This window comes from Bos grunniens, chromosome 5 (assembly GCF_055505025.1).
Source record: "Bos grunniens cultivar Pamir isolate PY7600 chromosome 5, Bosgru_T2T1.0, whole genome shotgun sequence".
Lineage (NCBI taxonomy): Eukaryota > Metazoa > Chordata > Mammalia > Artiodactyla > Bovidae > Bos > Bos grunniens.
In genome coordinates this window covers 43,828,761-43,851,926 of record NC_141169.1, presented here as the reverse complement: position 1 = coordinate 43,851,926, position 23,166 = coordinate 43,828,761, and the positions used below count along the sequence as shown (strand labels likewise).

At 40.3% G+C, this 23,166-nt stretch overlaps 1 protein-coding gene across 2 annotated transcripts in view; it reads left to right on the top strand.

The window, feature by feature from the left end:
* The window catches only part of KCNMB4 (potassium calcium-activated channel subfamily M regulatory beta subunit 4), an 82,109-nt gene that overhangs the window by 27,822 nt on the left and 31,121 nt on the right, over positions 1–23,166 (top strand). The window contains exon 2 of one of the 2 annotated variants that reach the window (XM_086399968.1): positions 8,194–8,321. The exons of the other annotated variant lie outside the window; for it this stretch is intronic. Within the exon in view, the coding sequence (XP_086256094.1) occupies positions 8,194–8,321 (128 nt within the window). The remainder of the gene's footprint in view (positions 1–8,193; positions 8,322–23,166) is intronic. 2 annotated transcript variants of the gene reach the window in all.

Here is a 23,166-nt window from a genome sequence, read left to right as displayed (position 1 = left end):
AGAGTTGGACATGACTGAGTGACCAAGCACACACACATACACACACATTATGAGGCATTTTTGAAGGCGTGCAAGAGCATTTAAGACATTTTATTTCATTTAAGTGTTCTATATGGTCATAAGAGGATTGGCCATCTCAAGAATTTTAAATTATCATCATAAGCCATTGAACACATCTTCACATATACTGCCATACTTATTATAAATAATTATTGTTGAGCATCTTCCAGATTAAAACTTCTTGTTTTGGTCTGACTTCTATTGAGATTCAACCTATATTTTTTGGCAAAGACACTGCATTTTTATTTCCTGACTTTCCAGCTGAATGAACTATTTTCTCTTGAAAGTGGAATGTTGTTCCAAACTTTTTTCAGTTTTCATAATGTCACCAACTTTAGCAGTCTATTTGAATCCAGAAGTTAAATAAATAATGTTAAATTACAAAAATGCAGATGTGGTCTCAAAACGTAATAATACAGTCCAACTAAAGGAGAGTTGGGGGCGGGTGGGAATACTCTGTGGTGGGTGGTGAGCTGTTTTTCTTCGTGGGTAGTGAGTGGTTCAGATAATTGGGGCATTTTCCAATGTCTTCTCCCATGTCCCTCACCTTCAAGCACATTAGATGATTCAGTCTTTCTGGAACATCCATCACATTCCATCTTCTTGGAATGTCCCCTTCCCAACCCATTCTCTGAAAAACAAACTTCCATTCAACCTTAAAGACACAATCATGGTTTCTCTTTTGTGAAGCCTTCTATTTCCCCTCAAAGCCAAAATTTTAACTTCTTCTTTCGTAACTACAAAGCACTCTAACATATGCTACTGTTACTGCACTACATGTTCCTGGGAAGGGAGGAAGAAGAGGGCTAGGGGGTAACATCTAAGCTTTGTATCCTGTACTGCGCAATCAAGAATGGTTTAGTGCATAAATGATCAATTCCCCAAACCTGTCATTCCAAGGAAGAAAGAAAGCTGTTAAAAATGCAGGTTCCTAGTGCCTCTGAGTGAGACTTTCAGAAGGGTGGATCTTTTGACAGTCTAGGGGTCTGTGGGACCATCCTTTGACGAACCCTATTCTAGGCTGGGCACCTCTCTGTACCTGTCCAGCTTGCTCTCTCTGAAGAGCTCATTTTAGCACCCCTTTGTTCTTAGCCCTACTTTTCACATTTTCTAAGCCATTTATTTGGCCTTCGGATTCTTCTATAAGATTATTTCCATTTAGCTTTGAGATGTGGGTGTGCATACTGGAACCACTTGCCCTAGAATTTAGCTTAGCTGACATATAATTCTGTATGTGTTTGCTCAGTTAACCTACATTCCTCAGGAATATGTGTTTGCATTCAGTGCACACGTTTGCAAACAATTAATGAAGTCATGAGGCATGTGAAATATTGTAGGGTTTATAAATGACTCAGTTAAACTTTTTATTCTACAGAGTTTTTTTTTTTTTCCTTTCTTTTTGGCTGTACAGGATCTCAGTTCCCTGACCAGGAACTCAACCAGGGCCATGGCAGTGAAAGCACCGAATTCTAACCACTAGACCACCAAGGAATTCCCCCACTTTGTTTTAAGTGCTTTTCTGATTGTATGTTTATATTTTCAGAAATGTCATTAAAATTATACACCAGAGCTGACACAGAGAGGTCTTACGGGATTTCAGAAAATAGGAAAGTATGGTATAAAATATAATTAAATCTATGTTCCAGTAGATAATGTTTTAAGAATTCATTTTACAACCAAATTTACTTTGGAAATTATTTAATCTACTAAACCTATTCCAATATTACGTCTTTCAATAATTACCTCCCTAACCAAGTCAAGTCAAGAAAGAAACTGGAACCAAAAAAATGTCTTCATTTCTCTTTCTTAAGGAATGCCTAACATAGAACCCAGCCCCCAGCGTTTAGTTAACTAGATGGTGTGTTTTGTGCAGTGGTTTTTTAAAGTTACTCAGTAAAGGAAGAAAGTGAATTTTGCCTACTCTGCCCACATGATTGAAACGCAATCCTCAAGACACATCACAAAGAACCCACTCAAGAAGTGTTCTATTAAAATACAAATTCATTGTGGTAGGCTGAAAAAGAATGCTGTTATGAATCTTGATAAGCCCTAAAATAAGATAATGTAAAGTAAGTGATAATGCATACATAATCAGATATTTCACTTCAAGTGATGATAGTTTCTTCCCTTTATAAACTCTCTGAAAGTTTTTACATTAATACACTCAGAATAGCCCATTCAGTTCCATCAATTTCCTTCATGAATGCAAAACTCAAATTTCTTTTCTAAAAGATAGGCATTAAACAAATATATTTTATCATGTACCTCTTTTTCTCCTGACTTTTTAAAGAGAGTGATTTCATGCAATTTTAGGCAGCAAATGACACAGCCTCTAGTGAAGGTTATTTGGGCGATAATGGTATTAGAAGTTGGGAAAGGCAGCCTTTGCAAATGAAAAACAAGAAAAGGTCAGAACAGCACAAAGAAGTTTCTCCAAGGGAAGGCTCATTGTCCTCCATGACCGAAGACGTTGTGTCTATAAATTCACCTAAGTGAAATTACATCTGTGGCACCAAAAACCAACCCTGAAGCCAAATTGAGAAGGAGGGAACAAGCAAAGACTTACAATACATTTCTCTGAGAATGTACCGGGAAACCAAAGGGCTGCAACCGACAGCTTCAGCCCGCCAATCCACAGGAGGACTTCACAAAGTCCATTCCCAAGAAAACATTACACTAGTTCTCCAAGAGAGCGGTGTGGAAGTCAGGCCACTTCCCTGACCACCAAATCAGGGGGCTCCAAAAAGGGAAAACTGGGAAGCCCTAAAGCGAGGCACTGTGGTTGAGAATTCTCTGCAGGGAATTCCTCAGCTGCTGCTGCTGCTAAGTCGCTTCAGTCGTGTCCAACTCTGTGCGACCCCATGGACTACAGCCTACCAGGCTCTTCCATCCATGGAATTCTCCAGGCAAGAGTACTGGAGTGGGTTGCCATTGCCTTCTCCGGAATTCCTCAGCAGTCCAGTGGTTAAGACTCTGCGCTCTCACTGCTGAGGGTCCCAGTTCAATCCTTGGTCAGAGAACTAAGACCCCACAGGCAGCAAAAAAAAAAAAAAAAAAAATTAAACTAAAAATAATAAAATGACTCAAGAAGCTCAGGAAAAAAAGAATTCTCTGCGGTTTGAATCCCAGCTGTTCCATTTGCCTTTGTAATCTAAGAAAAGATTAAAAAAAAAATTTTTTTTTTTTGGCTGTGCTGGGTCTTTGTTGCTGCTCAGGCCCTAGTTGTGACAAATGGGTGTTACTCTTTAGTTGCAGTGAGCAGATTTCTCATTTCAGTGGCTTCTCTTGCTGTGGAGCACAGGCTCTAGGTGTATGGGCTCAGTAGTTGCTGCTCCTGGGCTCTGAGCACAGCCTCAGTAGTTGCGGCACACGGGTTTAGCTGCTCCATGGCACGTAGGACCAGGGATCGAACGCGTGTCTCCTGCATTGGCAGGCGGATTCTTCACTGCTGAGCTACCAGGGAAGCCCTAAGGAAGGTTTTCTGAAACCCCTCTGTCCCTTAGTTTCCTCATCTGTAAAATGAGGGTGATTATAATAATTGCTCATTTGAATTGAATGAGATTTGGATTAATGAAATGTTTGACATATAGTCAATAAGTGTTAACCATGCTGATGATAGTGATAATGGTGATAAGACACACATTGTTTGTGCCCCTCCTCCAAAGGAGAGAGATTTATGAGGGAGCTATTTGGTGCCAGGAAAACCTTGAACAACTTGAACAACCCAGAAAAGAAAATCTCTATGACTGATTTTTGAATTTTTTTTTCTGGAACACTGCTTTGAATTTTCACTTATACCTTATTTTAAAATTCTTATAATCTACACCGATCCACTAAATTGAGAAAGAATCTAGAGCAAATCTGAGTTAGGCTTCATAGAAATTTTAAAGACCAATTAAATGGACAATCAAGGTATAAAAAAATAGATAATAATGATTTTTAAGGGCCTTAAAGTTTAGCCTTTTAACAATTTTCCCAATTTTCCTTTCAAGGACATGTGCACTTTAGAAGCTGCTGGAGTATTGTAAACTCATTATTTAATCTGTGATACTCTTTGGAAAGAATGCAGTCCTTGGAAAAAAATACTTAAATTTTGATCACAGGTTATTTTCCCCAATGTGAGAGAGTACTTTGCTTCCAAAAATCCATCTGTACTAGCTCAAAGTCTCCTAGAGGCAATAAACATTCCTTTTATCCCACATAAAATCACAACATACCTAATATAAAACTTTACACCCTCCGTGAAACTTTTAGTCTGACTTTTTCAGAAATGTGTAGCTGTAATTCTCCTGGTCAGACTATAGAGCTGTCATTCAGTAGAGACACTTCTTTCCCCCTCCTCCCAAAACTGAATAGTAAAGTTTTCAAACTGAGATAATTACAGAATTTAAAAATCTGCTTTAATTACATTTGGTTGTTGGTTGTTATTCCTGAAAATGTTTAGCATACCTCTTGTTTTGAGTATCAGCTGTTTTGTTGCTAAATCATGTCCAACTCTTGCAACTCCATGGACTGTAGCCTACCAGGTTCCTCTGTCCATGGGATTTCCCAGGGAGGATTACTGGGGTGGGTTGCCATTTCCTTCTCCAGGGGCTCTTTCCAACCCAGGGATCGAAACTGCATCTCCTGCATTGGCAGGTGGATACTTTATTGCCGAGCCACTAGGGAAGTCCTGTGTTGAGGGGCTTGCAAAAAGACCTCTGATGAGTTTTTCGTTTCACACCTCATGGCTTCTACCTCCAGACCTAGAAATTTCTGCCCTCTACAAAGAGCACAGTCATTTGACACTACTCTCACTTTATAAACTAGTTGACCATGATACAGAAAATGAATTTTTAATAGAAGGAAAGGAAACATCTGTCACATTATAGGAAATAAGCAACAGGAAAATCAGAAGCCCTTTATAAACATTTTCCTAATGCAAAATACATGTCTCCAAGTAAAGACTAACCACACTTGTCCTCCTTGCTGGCTGGAATGGTGGTTTCATCAGGCTTCCTGGCCATCTCCCCAGTGGGCAGGATCTCTTCTGGAGAAAATACTCAACAGTGTTTGCAGTACTGCCTTCTGCTGGGTCCTTTCTTGCTGTATCTCCAAGAAGAGAATCATAGAGATATAGAGCTAGAATTTATTTTGGAGACTTAGCAGATTAGGGAAAATAAAATTTAGAAAAAAAGTAATTTACTTCAAGCCCAAACATGTAACAACTAATAAGACTGGAACCCTATCTAATGGTCTCCATTGCTTCTAAGCCCAACTGCTGCTTTGAAGAGCTCAGGATTCATAATTTCACAGAATTTTTTTAGCTATATATTATTGTTATTAGTAGAAGTGAAACTATATATGCAGAGGGTAAATATGCATTGAGACAATATTTGTATAACATGAGAATTTGTTACATATAATAGAAAAATATTTTACATTTAAATAAATAAAACTTTAAATTTTAATCTAAGAAATTTAAAAATATTTTAAAAATTAATTTAAAATTTTTTTAAATTAAAAATTTAGTTTTAAAAATTTTAAATAAAAATATTTAAAATTTAAATGAAATAAAATTTCACAATAAACTGTGGAAAATTCTGAAAGAGATGGGAGTACCAGACCACCTGACCTGCCTCTTGAGAAACCTATATGCAGGTCAGGAAGCAACAGTTAGACCTGGACATGGAACAACAGACTGGTTCCAAATAGGAAAAGGAGTATGTCAGGGCTATATATTGTCACCCTGCTTATTTAACTTCTACGCAGAGTACATCATGAGAAACACTGGGCTAGAAGAAGCACAAGCTGGAATCAAGATTGCCAGGAGAAATATCAATAACCTCAGATATGCAGATGACACCACCCTTATGGCAGAAAGTGAAGAGGAACTCAAAAGCCTTTTGATGAAAGTGAAAGTGGAGAGTGAAAAAGTTGGCTTACCCATCACTTCATGGCAAATAGATGGGGAAACAGTGGAAACAATGTCAGACTTTATTTTGGGGGGCTCCAAAATCACTACAGATGGTGACTGCAGCCATGAAATTAAAAAACACTTACTCCTTGGAAGGAAAGTTATGACCAACCTAGATAGCATATTGAAAAGCAGAGACATTACTTTGCCAACAAAGGTTCGTCTAGTCAAGGCTATGGTTTTCCCAGTGGTCATGTATGGATGTGAGAATTAGACTATAAAGAAAGATGAGTGCAGAAGAATTGATGCTTTTGAACTGTGGTGTTGGAGAAGACTCTTGAGAGTCCCTTGGACTGCAAGGAGATCTAACCGGTCCATCCTAAAGGAGATCAGCCCTGGGATTTCTTTGGAAGGAATGATGCTAAAGCTGAAACTCCAGTACTTTGGCCACCTCATGAGAAGAGTTGACTCATTGGAAAAGACTCTGATGCTGGGAGGGATTGGGGGCAGGAGGAAAGGGGGACGACAGAGGATGAGATGGCTGGATGGCATCACTGACTTGATGGACGTGAGTCTGAGTGAACTCCAAGAGTTAGTGATGGACAGGGAAGCCTGGCGTGCTGCTATTCATGGGGTCACAAAGAGTCGGACGTGACTGAGCAACTGAACTGAACTGAATACTTTAAAATATTTAACTGCTGTAAAAAAATATCTTCCTCTTCTTGAATAAAGATGTATCCACATGTGTTACTATTAATTTTACCAACATTTTTGAAATTTCCATGTTAACTAGCTGCAGTCCTAGGTTTAAAGATACAGAAGAGAAAATAATAACCCTTGTCCCAGCTTGCCAACAAATTGGAGAGGCTGACATGAAACAGACAAGTATGATACTGTGGATTCCACATGGCAGATTTGGGAACAAGAGCTTCTGTATGACTGCATCCCAGGCTTGAGTGAGAATGAGGACCGGGCAGGGACCAGATCATGGAGAGCTTTGTACATCATGCTAAAATGTTTGCTAAAATGTTTGTATTTTACCCAAAAATGACTAGAAGACATTGAGAAAGTAGATGCTCTAAAATCATGTGACTCAAATTATACTATAGAGCTAGTGGATTTTTTCTCTGCTCCTTAATACTGAACACCTTGATACAACATCTGAGAGTGGAATGTGATGAGTCACCAGACTCTATTTCCAGTTGTAGAACTGACGGAAATCTCAGTTTCCTCATCTGTAAGGTGGGGGTCATTATAGGATTGTTGTAAAAAGGATCGGAGGTAAGGCCATTAAACATTTATTACCATGTCTGGCATAGTAAGGGCTTCCCTTGTGGCTGATAAAGAATCCGCCTGCAATGCGGGAGACCTGGGTTTGATTCCTGGGTTGGGAAGATGCCCTGGAGAAGGGAAAGGCCACCCACTCCAGTATTCTGGCCTGGAGAATTCCATGGACTATATACAGTTGGACATGACTGAGGGACTTCCACTTAACTGGCATAGTAAACATTCAATAGCTGTAAACTGGCATCATCTTCACCATGATCATCATCATAAAAGACTGAAATGGAAAAAATGGATTAGAATGCTAAGGGTTAATTGTAACATCTAGGGTTAAGAGCAGTCTTCTAACTCTGCTGAATATATTGCTTCAAGTAATAAAGTCCCTTCATGGAGAACTACTTTGTCAGAGGCATGGCTAGAAAGGGACAACGGTTAGCAAAATGTGTTGATTATGTAATTGAGATGAACTTTCCCTTTGATTTTGCTGTTCAGGAACATGTAAGAAAAGAAAACGAGTTTCATCGGCTGAGATCAGTATCAGAGGAGAGCTGTGTGCTTGCTTTGTTAGTTAAAAGTAGAAGAGGAAAATGTCAAAGTCCGCTGGAGACTGGGGATAAAAATCAACTTTTGTGTTACCTCCCTTTGTTCATCAGCAGGCCCATATTATGCTTTCAACCCACTAGTAGATTGTAATTAATTGTTTATAAAGTATCTTTGCAGTGTAATGGCTGAAAGTTATTTTTGGCTGTATCTTTATTATTGGAATACTTCCTGTAATTGCGCCAAATTCAAAATTTGAAATATAGTTTAGCAATTCCAATTTGGTTAAATTGAAAATTGAGTAGGTCAAATTAGATTTACCATAAGCATAATGCCAACTATCTATTAAAAACGGCCTATATTTCAATATTCTATAGAATAATAGGTTTACTTTCTGTGTTCTGTTTTGTTAGTGCTCCTATATTCCTCCCTGTAAGAGAGAAAATCAGAAGAACTTGGAAAGTGTCATGAATTGGCAACAGTACTGGAAAGATGAGATTGGTTCCCAGCCATTTACTTGCTATTTTAATCAATTTCAAAGGTAAGCAAATATTTACATGTGCATATTAAAGTTGTTTGTAGCCTTGGTAGCTAATTATATTAATAAATCATAGATTGTGCTCACTTGACAAAATATACAATGTGGAGAGAGATAGTCTCGACTCTTCCTAGCATGTAGTTAGGGTAGCCCTTTCTTACTCTATAGGATGGGGGGCATGTGAAGAACCTGCTAGCCAAAAAAGGTGAGAACCTGTATCATGCATCATAGAGTTTACCCTCTGGATACACTAAGAAAATGCCTTTAGGTAGGAGGACTGTTTACTAGGAGTGTTCTCCCAAATCATTTGTAATTAATGATCACAAACTGAAAAACGTTCAGATTTATCATCATTTTGGGCTGCATCAAATCTTATCTTTCTTTTTCCTTTCTATTCTGACCAGATATCTTCAAATGTTTCCATCATTAAAACTTTACTTGACCTAGAGAGAACTCAAGTTATAGCATACAGCAACAGTGCCTTGAACTAGACTATTCCAGTATCCACCCAGATTAATCATAGTAATCTGTTCATCAAATGTTGAGTATTCTCAGCTCTTTGCTGTCCCTCTCCATTTGGGTGTTCCACACTTAGGTCAGACTTTCTCTTCCTCCCATAATCCCTCTCTTAGTGAATGGCACTATAGCCTACTCATTTACTGAGTCTAGAAACTTTGAGTAATTCTTAACTCATTTTTCTCCTTTATGCTCTATAACCTATATTTATCATCCTGTTGATTTTATCCTGTATTAACTCTTCTGTGTCTTCCCTCTGCCACTGTTTTAGTTTAGATTCATGTTATTTCTCATGAATCTGAGAGCACAATAGTCTTCTAACTATTAACACAACAATAGTCTTCTAACTATTAACGCAACAATAGTCTTCTAACTAGCCCTTCTACTTCCACCCTTTGCCCCACTCCAGGACATTCTCCACACTGCTGCCAAGACTGTCTTTCTTAAACTTGGAAGCAAGAACAGGCAGGTAGGATCTACGTCTGAGGCAGGGATATGGCAGAGTCTCCTAATTCATGTAGAGGAAGGAGGTACAGAAAAGGGGCAATTTGTAGAACATCCAAAAGTGCCAGCTACAAGATGTACCTCTGTGTGCTGTCTAGAGCTCTTTCTCAATCCTCACTGTCGTAACTATACCAGAAGAACTTTAAAAAAAAAAATGCATCACAGATGAATTAACTTAGAATCTTTGATGGTTGAACCTAGGTATTAGCATTTAAAAAATCAATTCTAAGAATTCTAGTATATGGTCAGGATTGAGAGCCACTGCTCTATCCTCTCACCCATAACCCTCTACTGGAATTGTTTGTATGCCCATCTTCCCAACTAGATTGCCTACTGGTTAATGGTATGGACCATATCTTCTTTGGCTTTGTATCCCTAGTACTTAGCACAGTACTTAGCTCAGAGATTTACTTAGTACTTAGTACTTAGCTCAGTACTTACTTAGAGATTGGGGTTGGGGGGGGAGTAAGGAGAGTACTGAGTGAAAAACATAGTGTTTCTGAGTGGCTACCTTTGCCAATCATTGTGAATAACATTTTGGTTAGATCACTAAATTTCTTATAATAGTTCTAAATACTGGCCCCGCTTGACAGGTGGGAAAACTGAGTCTTAAAGATTCCAGCGGAAGTCTTGAAGTGAAAAAAACAGAATGCAGCTTGAAACCAGCTCATCTGATTCCCTGAGCTCCTTCTGTTAGCCCTCTTCTTATCCCAGTTTGAGAGTAGTGGCAGTGGCAGTAGCCCATGGAGGGGTACATCAGAAGAGACATTTAGAATCACAGTCAGCAGAACTTAGCAGCCATGTGAGTGATGCGGAAAAGGGAGGTATCACATTTGACTGAGTGTGAGAAGAGGATAGTCTAGCTCTGACTGTGCTGAATCTGAGAGTCTCAAAATATCCAAAAGAAAGAGGTAGAATTACAGACTTTCAGTTCAAGAGTAAGAAGTCCGGGTCAGTGTTATACGGATCTGGGAATCGTTGGCACCCAAGCCATGGTTGAAGCAAAGAGAAAGAATGCACACTGGGAAAGAATGCGTACTGGAGTGAGGAGAGAAATGTTGACAGAATCTTGGGATCCTCTGTGTTATTGGTATGAGGGGGAGGAGATGGAGAGAGAGTGGCCAGATGTTGAGAGGAAAGTGAAAAGATTTGGAAGGGCGAGTGTTTTAAGGGGAAAAGAATAATCAAGATGCACTGCTTAGAAGTCAACTGTGGCAGCTCCGAGTGTGTAAGTGATCTTTGTGAACACAGTTTAGGTACTGCCTCAAAGCAAAGGGGTTGAAATCACTTTGTCTTGGGCTGAGATGAGCCTGTGAAGGTTTTACCAAGTGCAGGCTACTTTTTCAAGAAGTTTGCCGTGACTGGAAAAAGAATTGGAGGGAGGAGATGAGTAATTGAGAGGGAAATAGGAATGGATACAGAGAAATGAGACGGAGTATGGACTAAAACTGCCAAGGGAGAAGGAAATATTGACTACACATAGTAAATAAGGAAAAAAGGGAACACTCCCTGAGGAAAACAGGGGAGAAATGAAATACAAAGGTGACGTGGGGATATGGTTTTCAGTGAGACGGGGAGCCCAGCCACAGGAAATAGGCACTAGCAGTCAAGACAGTTTGATACTGAACCCACCACGGTCTGCAACAGGTGACCCTTTAGGCTCCCACCCCCTGGACCCGGAGCTGGTTTCCGAATGTGCATGACCTTGAGCTTGCAGGAGGAAGCAGGCAGGCCCCTCCCACGGGCTGTGCTACCCAGCTGCTGGTCATCTTGGTAACTTGCCCTCATTCCCCACTCAGGTACCAAGTTTTCTAAAGGCTGCCTCCTCCAAATAGGGCTGCCTTCTGCTAGGGCACGAACTCCGAATATCCTCGGTACCAGATCAAACAGGACCATTCCCTGGCATGCTGAGAATTATCTGTAAAGAACTCACCCTGCATTATGCTGGGTTGGCCAAAAAGTTTTTGGGGTTTTTCTGTAACATCTAATGGAAAAACCTGAATGAACTTTTTGGCCAACACAGTATATCGATTATAGTATATCAACTTTAGTAGTGGTACATTTAAGTTCATCATTCCTTCTTTAGAACAGATACCCATTCCCCATCCATCATCTCACTGTCCCATTTTCAAACTTTTGGGGTATAGACAGAAGTAGGGATGGTCTCTCACAACTCAGAAGCACGCCATACATGATTTTAAGTGACTTCGAGAAAACAGAAGTTTGAAGTTTGGCTCTTTTATCATGACATTTGCAAGAGGAAACAAGAGTGCTGGTTGGAGGTGTGAAAAATGGCAGCTCCTTGGTGCCATCTACTCTTAGTACACTTTTTACTACTGCAAAATATGCAATAAAAATAGACTCACTGTAAAGACTCCCAGATGCTCTTGATAAGGTGAACTTTATATTTAAAGTAACCTTTAGATTTCACTCAAATGCAGGATTGGGGAGAAAAGTTACCAAGAAGTTTCCGTTTTCAAGAAAAGGATGTTATTTTAAAAATCTAAGACAAAGATGATTGGAGTCTTAGGTTTCCATTGTTGAAGGCTTATTTAGGTGAGTTACAGTCGGGAATGGAATCTGCAGTGGCCAGAGCAGCCATCAGGAGCCATGCCTGCCCTGGAAGGATGGTCCCCATGCAATCACCCCTTCCTTCTCTGCCACCCAAGAACCACAACATGGTGACTTCCTGCCCAGGGCTTGTGGAACCAGGCCCTGGCTGCCTCTCTTCAGGATCTTCCCATACAGCCTTCTGGCTCTATGACTCCTTCAACCTTGAAGCATCGAATCTCCATAATCTCCATAAAATTTTACACTCTTTGGTATAGGCAAGGTCACACTTACTTTCCCTATATATTTTTGTCTCTTTCTATGGGGTCGCACAGAGTCGGACACGACTGAAGCGACTTAGCAGTAGCAGCAGCAGCCTTTCCTTGGCTTATCTTTTCTCAGCAAAACCCCAGAAATGCCCACTTCTCTCTCTCTCTCTCTCTCTCTCAAAGTGTCTCAGTAATGTCCAGCTCTTTGCCACCCCATGGACTGTAGCCCACATGGCTCCATGCCCCCTTACCACAGTTTTTTTTCTTTTTTTGGCTGTGCTGGGTCTTTGTTGCTGCGTGGACTTTTCTCTAGCTGTGGCAAGTGAGGGCTACTCTTTAGTTGCAGTGCACAGGCTTCTCATTGCAGCGGCTTCTCCTGTTGCAGAGCATGGGCTCTAAGAGCTCGGGCTTCAGTAGGTGTGGCGCCTGGGCTCTGGAGCACAGGCTCAGTAGTGTGGCACACAGGCTTAGTTGCTCCAAGGTGTGTGGGATCTTCCCGGACCAGGAATGGAATCCGTGTCTCCTGCATTGGCAGGTGGATTCTTTACCACTGAGCCACCAGGGAAGCCCACCAAGTTTGTTTTGAAATCTCCATTCAGTTGCTCGAAAACATCTCTGAGTCTCAGTCTTTCCATACAATTTTCCTCCCTCATCTTTGCCTTCCGCAGCTTCCCCTTGACGAGGACGTGTCCCTGGAAAATGGCTACTCATTCCTTAATTCCCTTTGGATCTAAGGACAAGGAAGAGTGATCTGTCCTTAGTTTTTGAACTTTTCCTCTTAAGGAAAGCATTGTATTTTTCTATACAGGTTTACTTTTTAATACTTAATTTCTTTGTCCTAAGTGGATATTAGTTCACAGAGGGCACAGAGCAGGCTTACACATGCATGTGTGTGCACCCCCACACCCACAGGTACACACACACACACACAGTTGTCAAATGAACAGATCCAGCCACTTCACCTGTGAAGCCTTGAATTCATTCCCTCAGTTGAGGCCCTCACTGTTTCTCATCTAGATTGTTGAAGTGCCTCGCAACTGGTCTTTCAGGCCTGGCCTTTCTTTCATCAATCATCTACACTAGGCTAAGTTTTGTTGTACTTCACTTAAGTCTTCTTTGATTTTATCACAGTCCTTGATTAAATTTTTCTGACTTCTTATTGTTCATTGGATGAAGGCTATGCCCTTCTGATTCCAGGTTCAACTTCTGCTGTTTACTCCCCTGTCTATAAGCTGGAAAAAGAAAAACAGACATGATCCATGCCTTCATGGAGCTTATACCCTATCATCACATTAGATAGATAATTACAAAGTGGAGTAAACACCATGAAGGAAAAGCTGGGGGTGCTGCTATGAGACATTATAACAAGGTGGGGAATTTCAAAGGCCTGTATGCATAAATTGTAATTAGGTGGAGACCAGAAGATGGTCAAGAGTTAGGTAGGCAAAAAACAAGGGGAACGGTATTTCAGAATGAGACACCACTATATGCAGAGGTTCTGAGGCAAGAAAGTTTGGTGAGTTTTAGGACCCAAAAGGCCCCCACGACAGAGAAGCTGTTAGGGAGAAGGAAAGTGGTGAGTGTTGATTCTGGAGAGAATAGGCAGGGTTTACATTTCTCTTAAACTTGGTGAGTAGCCAGTGATGGGGAGTGGTGACTTGACCTGATTTAAAGGTTTACACATTCATTCCACCTAGGCCAGTCCTCAGAGTATGCCCTGTTTCACACACACATTCATGCCTTTGCTGTCTCTCTCCCCTTCCTTCACCTTTTCCCTTTTGTAGGAATTAGCATGCTACAGTGGTAGGAAGGCTGAAACTAGCCACTTTCTAACATGTGGTGTGTTACTCTGACCTATGTGTGCCCCATTCCCTTTGTAGAAGGGAGAAATGATAAGGTTATTGTGAGGTTATCAGTGAGATGGTACATGCCTAACCCTGAGTAATTCCTATGAAAGTGTTTGCCATTATTATTTTTGTTACTATTAAGACTTGCCTCAAAGGCCACTGTGTAAACTTCTCTCACCTTTTCAGGTATAATCAGGCCCTCCCTCTTCTGAGTTCCTACAGGGGTGTGATTGCTTTTATCACACTGTTAGAGAGTTGGCTGAATATGTATCTTTCTCCTTGGATAGGTTATGACTTCCTTAATGCAGCAACCATGTGGCCTTAGGTGTCTGGTTTACATTTCTTCTCTACCGCTTAATAACTATGTGACCTAGGGTAAATTGTGGAACTTCTTGCTCTTGATTTTCTTATCTGTAAGATGAGACAAAGATAGACATGTTCTATCTTCAGGATTTTACTTTTTATTTGTTTATTTTGGTAATGATCATATCTGCACAAGAATTAGTACTTAGTATACGTATATGCTTTTCTTTCCTTGCCCAGTAAATTTCTAACATTAATGGTGGAAACAACTAATCAGAGCATAGCCTAATTATTCACTGATTAGATGCTGAGTGAGATCTTGAATGAATACATAACAGAAATTTGATTAATGAGCAAAGTGATGGAACATACAAAAATAACTCAAAGGAGAGAATTCTATTGTGAAATAAGATAAATATGTTGTACTTCTCATCCTGAACAGATATATCCTAATTTTTAAGTTCACCCAGAGTATGTTTGTCCTATGATATATATTTTCCAAATTAAATTTGTCCTTAGCATTTTAGACAAAGATGAACATAATGGTCTGAGCTAAAGTTGAATAGAAAGCTCTTTAGAGTACAGTATGAAAGTCATAGAAAAGGAATGCTCACTTACTTAGGGCTTAGTTTTCTTACCTACAAAATTTCATAGATTAAATGATCTCTAAGAGTCCTCTAAGTTCTCAAGTTTTATGATTTTGTAATTCCCTGATTCTGAAGGTGTGTACAATTGCAATGGCTTAAAATGATGGATCAAATCCTAATGGTGAAAGAGAAAGAAAATTATCAAAGAACCAAATGGTTAACAGTCTGGAGCCATTAAGTGGAGGAGCAAAGAGTCCTACCTCAATAGTAATTGAGTTTCATAATTATGACATTGAGTCATCAAAAAAGTTAAATTTGGTTCAATATACTCTATTTAATAGGTAAGGAAATGTGTAATGCATTTTTAGAAAGATGTTACCAATTATATTTTAATATTTGTATTGGTTTTTATTCAACTTAAAAGGTTAAACCTCAATTATTTGGAAGAATCACTTATGTGAATACCTACCTCCTTCCCTTGAAATAAACAATATTGTTTTAGGGAGTCCAAAATCTTCCTGCCACAAAATAGCTAATCACTCTTCTATCATGGTATTACCCTTGCCAGCATCCTGGATTTCATCCATTGAATTACCACCATTTTAGTCTTTTACTGTTTAAAAAAATTTTTTTCTTTATTGGCGGATAATTGGTTTACAATATTGTATTGGTTTCTATCATAGATGACAAACACGTGAAAAGATGCTCAACATTGCTCATTACTAGAGAAATGCAAATCAAAATTACAATAAGGTATTGTAATGCGTGAGTGACCTCACTCCGGTCAGAATGGCCATCATTTAAAAATCTATAAGCAATAAATATTGGAGAGTTTGTGGAGAAACAGAAACCCTCTTGCACTGTTGATGGGAATGTAAATTGATACAGCCACTATGGAGAACAGTATGGAGATTCCTTAAAAAACTAGGAATTAGAACTACCCCTGTGGCTCAGTGGTAAAGAATCTGCATGCCAATGTAGGAGACTTGCAGGAGATAAGGGTTCTATCCCTGGGTCAGGAAGATCCCCTGGAGGAGGAAATGCCAACCCACTCCAATATTCTTGCCTGGAAAATTCCATGGACTGAGGAATTCAGTGGGCTACAGTCCATGGGATCGAAAAGAGTTGGACACGACTGAGCACCTGAGCACACATACCCTATTACTCTTTTATTCAAGTATTTATTAATGACTAGCTTTACACCAGGTGATGGTAATCAAAGATAATAAGACAGTTTATGTCTTCAGGGAACTCACTGAGTACTATGAAAGACCAACATGTAAACAAACAATTGAAATGTAACATATTCAGTGCTAAGTGCCATCATTACACACACACACACTAGTATAGTGCTTGGACCTACTCGAATGGAGAAAAGGAGTAGAGAGAGAAAAGCCTTCATAAAGGAAAGTCTGAATTGTATTTTCTTAAAAAATGAGTATTTTCTGAATTGTATTTTCTTAAAAAATGAGTATTTTCTGAATTGTATTTTCTTAAAAAATGAGTAGGAATTTTCCAGATAAATGAAGGCTAAGGAAATCGGTCCTGAATATTCCTAAAGGAAATCAGTCCTGACTATTCACTGGAAGGACTGATGCTGAAGCTGAAACTAATACTTTGGCCACCTGATGTGAAGAACTGACTCATTTGAAAAGACCCTGATGCTGGGAAAGATTGAAGGTGGGAGAAGGGGATGACAGAGGATAAGATGATTGGATGGCATCATCAACTCGATGGATATGAGTTTGAGTAAGCTCTGGGAGTTGGTGCTGGACAGAGAGGCCTGGCATGCTGCAGTGCCTGGGGTCACAAAGAGTTGGACAAGACTGAGTGACTGAACTGAACTGAAGGAAAGAGATTTCGGGTAAAATAATGAATGTTCAGAGGCATGAAGATTTGAAATGTCATAGACAACTGAATGAAATGTAAGGCTCTACATATTCTTGGAAAGTACATTTAGGGGGAAAGTGATAGATGAACTTGAAGAGGGTAAATCAGATAATGCTTTGCTTTTATGGTATGCTGAGGTCTTAGACTTTACTCTGTATGCAGTAGAGGAGCAACATTCACGTTTGTGATTTAGGGAGACCAGTCTTGTGACTGCGTGGAAGATAGATAGGATATAAGGTTAAACAATTTGGAAATTATTGAGTCAGTCTAAACAAGGGATGAAAAGAGCTTGAGCAAAGGCAGAATTAGTGGAGAAGCGAAGGAGATATTGGGTATAAGACTGTATGGAAGTCGAGCTCACAGACTTAGAGATACACCTGTGCATGACTGGGAGTCAGATTCAGAGCAGGATGCATGGCACGACTCTGGTTTGCTGTCCTGGGTATTGGAGGCAACATCAATTAGGGGTCTCTGGGAAGACTTTTGCTTTCCTAATATAAGCACCATCCCCTCCTGTTTCTACTACTTTTGTCCTGGCAGAGAAGTGGATAGAAGTGGCTTGATGGCAGAAGTGCAGAAGCCATATTGCAACTTTGAGGTGATATGCATCAAGGTGGGCATGCATACGTTATGAAGGGTAGAGCAAAAAGATAGAAAAAGCCAGCTTTCCCACACCATCGTTGAGTAGCTGCCCCTGCCCTGGCCCACCTACCTCTGGATTTCTTATTATGTGAGATTAATAATACATGCTTATACATATGTCTCTGAATGCATTTATAACCAATATGGTGAAACATGATTGGTCAGTTATAGTTGATTTGGGCTATGTCTTTGCATCTGTTTTTGACTTATGAAGCTCTAAAACCAGATTTCTTTTTTTGGCAATGCCACTTGTCTTGCAGGATCTTAGTTCCCCAATCAAAGATTGAATTTTGGCCCCCACAGTGAAAGAACCAAGTCCTAACCATTGAACTGGCAGAGAATCTACCAGATTTCGTTTTAATATATTTATGGTTGAATTTAATTGTTCCAATGGCTTCTAAGCTTTCCTTTCATTTTTTTACAAGTAGACCCATTAGGTTACGTTAGGGTACAAATGGGGAGAAATGTGCATATAAATGTGGAAAAGGATATTTTGAATAAATTCTATAGGGAAATTTTATTGACTTTTGGATGAATTACTAAATACTAGACTTATTTGGCAATGGCACCCCACTCCAATACTCTTGCCTGGAAAATCCCGTGGATGGAGGAGCCTGGTAGGCTGCAGTCCATGGGGTCGCTGAGAGTCGGACATGACTGAGTGACGTCACTTTCACTTTTCACTTTCATGTATTGGAGAAGGAAATGGCAACCCACTCCAGTGTTCTTGCCTGGAGAATCCCAGGGATGGGGGAGCCTAGTGGGCTGCCGTCTATGGGGTCACACAGAGTCATAGACTACTGAAGCGACTTAGCAGCAGTAGCAGCAGCAGACTTATTTAACAAAAATTTAATTTTTAATAGAGCTTTTTACTTTTGTTTTCTGTTTACTCTGAAAAATATTTCTTATAATCTTTCATTAAATAAGAGACTGATTTGAAAGTTTTCTTTTTAAGGAATATGGCTTTCTTTTTAGACGTTAAGTCCAATGATACATCTTGAGTCTTAAAAACTAAAGCAATGAATCTGTATTCTTTTCTGTGTACATTTGTGTCTGGTTCCATATTAAGAGAGATTACATCAGAATTGAAAGCTCTGTTTGGTCTCAAAACCTGTACTTTTTAAAAGAGAAACAATGATTTCTGTGGTTTCTCCAGCACGCTATAGAATATGTATGGAATTCATTTCAGTGTTCTTCCAAAATCTGACACCCAAATGGCCGTACATTACTTAGGATATAAATTTGAGAGTCTGTTTTCTGATGGTTATTCAAAGTGTTCTTAATGCTTGCAAATTCATCTCCTAACAGTTTTTATCATCATGGCAGTAAAGTCAAGAATTTGATGTTATTAAATCACTTTTCATTTAAGACAGTTTATGCAGCTATTAAACAAAGCCCTGAGGGTATTTGGGAGGAAAACTACAGGAACCAAAGGACAAGTAGGTCACAGAGTGCAGTGCCGTCAGAGGGTGGAATGCAGGGCAGGGCTGTGCGTCAGGAGACTTGAGTTCTATCCATAGCTCTCTTCGTGACTCGGCGGATGACCTTGGGCTACTTACTGAAGAGCTCTTGCCTCAGTTTCATCCTGGACAAAATGGGGGCAGAATAAGCCTCTTACTAACAGAAGCAGAAGATCTTAAGAAGAGGTGGCAAGAATACACAGAAGAATTTTACAAAAAAGATCTTTATGACCCAGATAACTATGATGGTATGATCACTCACCTAGAGCAAGACATCCTGGAATGTGAAGTCAAGTGGGCCTTAGGAAGCATCACTACGAACAAAGCTAGTGGAGGTGATGGAATTCCAGTTGAGCTATTTCAAATCCTAAAAGATGATGCTGTGAAAGTTCTGCACTCTATATGCCAGCAAATCTGGAAAACTCAGCAGTGGGCACAAGACTGGAAAAGGTCAGTTTTCATTCCAATCCCAAAGAAAGGCAATGCCAAAGAATGCTCAGACTTCCGCACAATTGCACTCATCTCACATGCCAGCAAAGTAATGCTCAAAATTCTCCAAGCCAGGCTTCAACAGTATGTGAACCATGAACTTCCAGATGTTCAAGGTGTATTTAGAAAAGGCAGAGGAACCAGAGATCAAACTGCCAACATCCACTGGATCTTCAAAAAAGCAAGAGAGTTCCAGAAAAACATCTACTTCTGCTTTATTGACTATGCCAAAGCCTTTGAATGTGTGGATCACAACAAATGGTGGAAAATTCTTCAAGAGATGGGAATACCAGATCACCTGACCTGCCTCCTGAGAAATCTGTATGCAGGTCAAGAAGCAACAGTTAGAACTGGACATGGAGCAACAGATTGGTTCCAAATTGGGAAAGGAGTATGTGAAGGCTGTATATTGTCACCCTGCTTATTTAATTTATATGCCGAAATGCTGGGCTGGATGAAGCACAAGCTGGAATCAAGATTATCAGGAGAAATATCAATAACCTCAGATATGCAGATGACACCACCCTTATAGCAGAAAGCGAAGAGGAACTGAAGAGCCTCTTGATGAAAGTGAAAGAGGAGAGTGAAAAAGTTGGCTTAAAACTCAACATTCAGAAAACAAAGATCATGGCATCCAGTCCCATTACTTCATGACAAATAGATGGGGAAACAGCGGAAATGGTGAGAGACCTTATTTGGGGGCTCCAAAATCAGTTCAGATGGTGCCTGCACCCATGAAATTAAAAGGCGCTTTCTCCTTGGAAGAACAGCTATGACCAACCTAGACAGCATATTAAAAGCAGAGACATTACTTTGCCAATAAAGGTCCATCTTGTCAAAGCTATGTTTTTTCCATTAGTCATGTATGGATGTGAAAGTTGGACTATAAAGAAAGCTGAGCGTTGAAGAATTGATGCTTTTGAACTGTGGTGTTGGAGAAGACTCTTGAGTCTCTTGGACTGCAAGGAGATCCAACCAGTCCATTCTAAAGGAAATCAGTCCTGAATTAGAAGGACTGATGCTGAAGCTGAAACTCCAATACTTTGGCCACCTGATGCAAAGAGCTGACTCATTTGAAAAGACCCTGATGCTGGGAAAGATTGAAGGCGGGGAGAAGGGGACGACAGAGGATGAGATGGTTGGATGGCCTCACCGACTCAATGGACATGAGTTTTTGTAAGCTCTGGGAATTGGTGATGGACAAGAAAGCCTGGCATGCTGCAGTCCATGGGCTCAAAAAGAGTTGAACATGACTGAGCGACTGAACTGATGTTCAGTTCAGTTCAGTTCATTTCAGTCACTCAGTCATGTCCGACTCTTTGCGACGCCATGAATCGCAGCACGCCAGGCCTCCCTGTCCATCACCAACTCCTGGAGTTCACTCAGAATCACGTCCATTGAGTCACTGATGCCATCCAGGTATCTCATCCTCTGTCGTCCCCTTCTCCTCCTGCCCCCAATCCCTCCCAGCATCAGAGTCTTTTCCAGTCTTTCCCAGCATCAGAGTCAATTCTTCAGTTCCTCTTCACTTTCTGCCATAAGGGTGGTGTCATCTGCATATCTGAGGTTATTCATATTTCTCCCGGCAATCTTGATTCCAGCTTGTGTTTCTTCCAGTCCAGCATTCCTCTGGAATATAATTCCAGCATTATATTCTGCATATAAGTTAAATAAGCAGGGTGACAATATACAGCCTTGACGTACTCCTTTTCCTATTTGGAACCAGTCTGTTGTTCCATGTCCAGTTCTAACTGTTGCTTCCTGACCTGCATACAGATTTCTCAAGAGGCAGATCAGGTGGTCTGGTATTCCCATCTCTTGAAGAATTTTCCACAGTTTATTGTGATCCACACAGTCAAAGGCTTTGGCATAGTCAATAAAGCAGAAGTAGATGTTTTCCTGGAACTCTCTTGCCTTTTCCATGATCCAGCAGATGCTGGCAATTTGATTTCTGGTTCCTCTGCCTTTTCTAAAACCAGCTTGAACATCAGGAAGTTCACAGTTCACATATTGCTGAAGCCTGGCTTAGAGAATTTTGAGCATTACTTTACTAGCGTGTGAGATGAGTGCAATTGTGCGGTAGTTTGAGCATTCTTTAGCATTGCCTTTCTTTGGGATTGGAATGAAAACTGACCTTTTCCAGTCCTGTGGCCACTGCTGAGTTCTCCAAATTTGTTGGCCTATTGAGTGCAGCACTTTCACAGCGTCATCTTTCAGGATTTGAAATAGCTCAATTGGAATTCCATGACCTCCACTAGCTTTGTTCGTAGTGATGCTTTCTAAGGCCCACTTGACTTCACATTCCAGGATGTCTGGCTCTAGGTCAGTAATCACACCATCGTGATTATCTGGGTTGTGAAGATCTTTTTTGTACAGTTCTTCTGTGTATTCTTGCCATCTCTTCTTAATATCTTCTGCTTCTGTTAGGTCCATACCATTTCTGTCCTTTATCGAGCCCATCTTTGCATGAAATGTTCCCTTGGTATCTCTCATTTTCTTGAAGAGATCTCTAGTCTTTCTAGATCATTCTGTTGTTTTCCTCTATTTCTTTGCATTGATAGCTGAAGAAGGCTTTCTTATCTCTTCTTGCTATTCTTTGGAACTCTGCATTCAGATGCCTATATCTTTCCTTTTCTTCTTTGCTTTTCGCTTCTCTTCTTTTCACAGCTATTTGTAAGGCCTCCTCAGACAGCCATTTTGCTTTTTTGCATTTCTTTCCCATGGGGATGATCTTGATACCTGTCTCCTGTACAATGTCATGAACCTCATTCCGTAGTTCATCAGGCACTCTATCTATCAGATTTAGGCCCTTAAATCTATTTCTCACTTCCACTGTATAATCATAAGGGATTTGATTTAGGTCATACCTGAATGGTCTAGTGGTTTTCCCTACTTTCTTCAATTTAAGTCTGAATTTGGCAATAAGGAGTTCATGGTCTGAGCCACAGTCAGCTCCTGGTCTTGTTTTTGCTGACTGTATAGAGCGTCTCCATCTTTGGCTGCAAAGAATATAATCAATCTGATTTTGGTGTTGACCATCAGGTAATGTCCATGTATAGAGGCTTCTCTTGTGTTGTTGGAAGAGGGTGTTTGTTATGACCAGTGCATTTTCTTGGCAAAACTCTTTTAGTCTTTGCCCTGCTTCATTCCCTAGTCCAAGGCCAAATTTGCCTGTTACTCCAGGTGTTTCTCGACTTCCTACTTTTGCATTCCAGTCCCCTATAATGAAAAGGACATCTTTTTTGGGTGTTAGTTCTAAAAGGTCTTGTAGGGCTTCATAGAACCGTTCAACTTCAGCTTCTTCAGCGTTACTGGTTGGGGCATAGATTTGGATTACTGTGATATTGAATGGTTTGCCTTGGGAATGAACAGAGATCATTCTGTCATTTTTGAGATTGCATCCAAGTACTGCATTTCGGACTCTTTTGTTGACCATGATGGCTACTCCATTTCTTCTGAGGGATTCCTGCCGGCAGTACTAGATATAATGGTCATCTGAGTTAAATTCACCCATTCCAGTCCATTTGAGTTCGCTGATTCCTAGAATGTCAACATTCACTCTTGCCATCACTTGTTTGACCACTTCCAATTTGCCTTCATTCATGGACCTGACATTCTAGGTTCCTATGCAATATTGCTCTTTACAGCATCGGACCTTGCTTCTATCACCAGTCACATCCACAGCTGGGTATTGTTTTTGCCTTGGCTCCATCCCTTCATTCTTTCTGGAGTTATTTCTCCACTGATCTCCAGTAGCATATTGGGCACCTACTGACCTCAGGAGTTCCTCT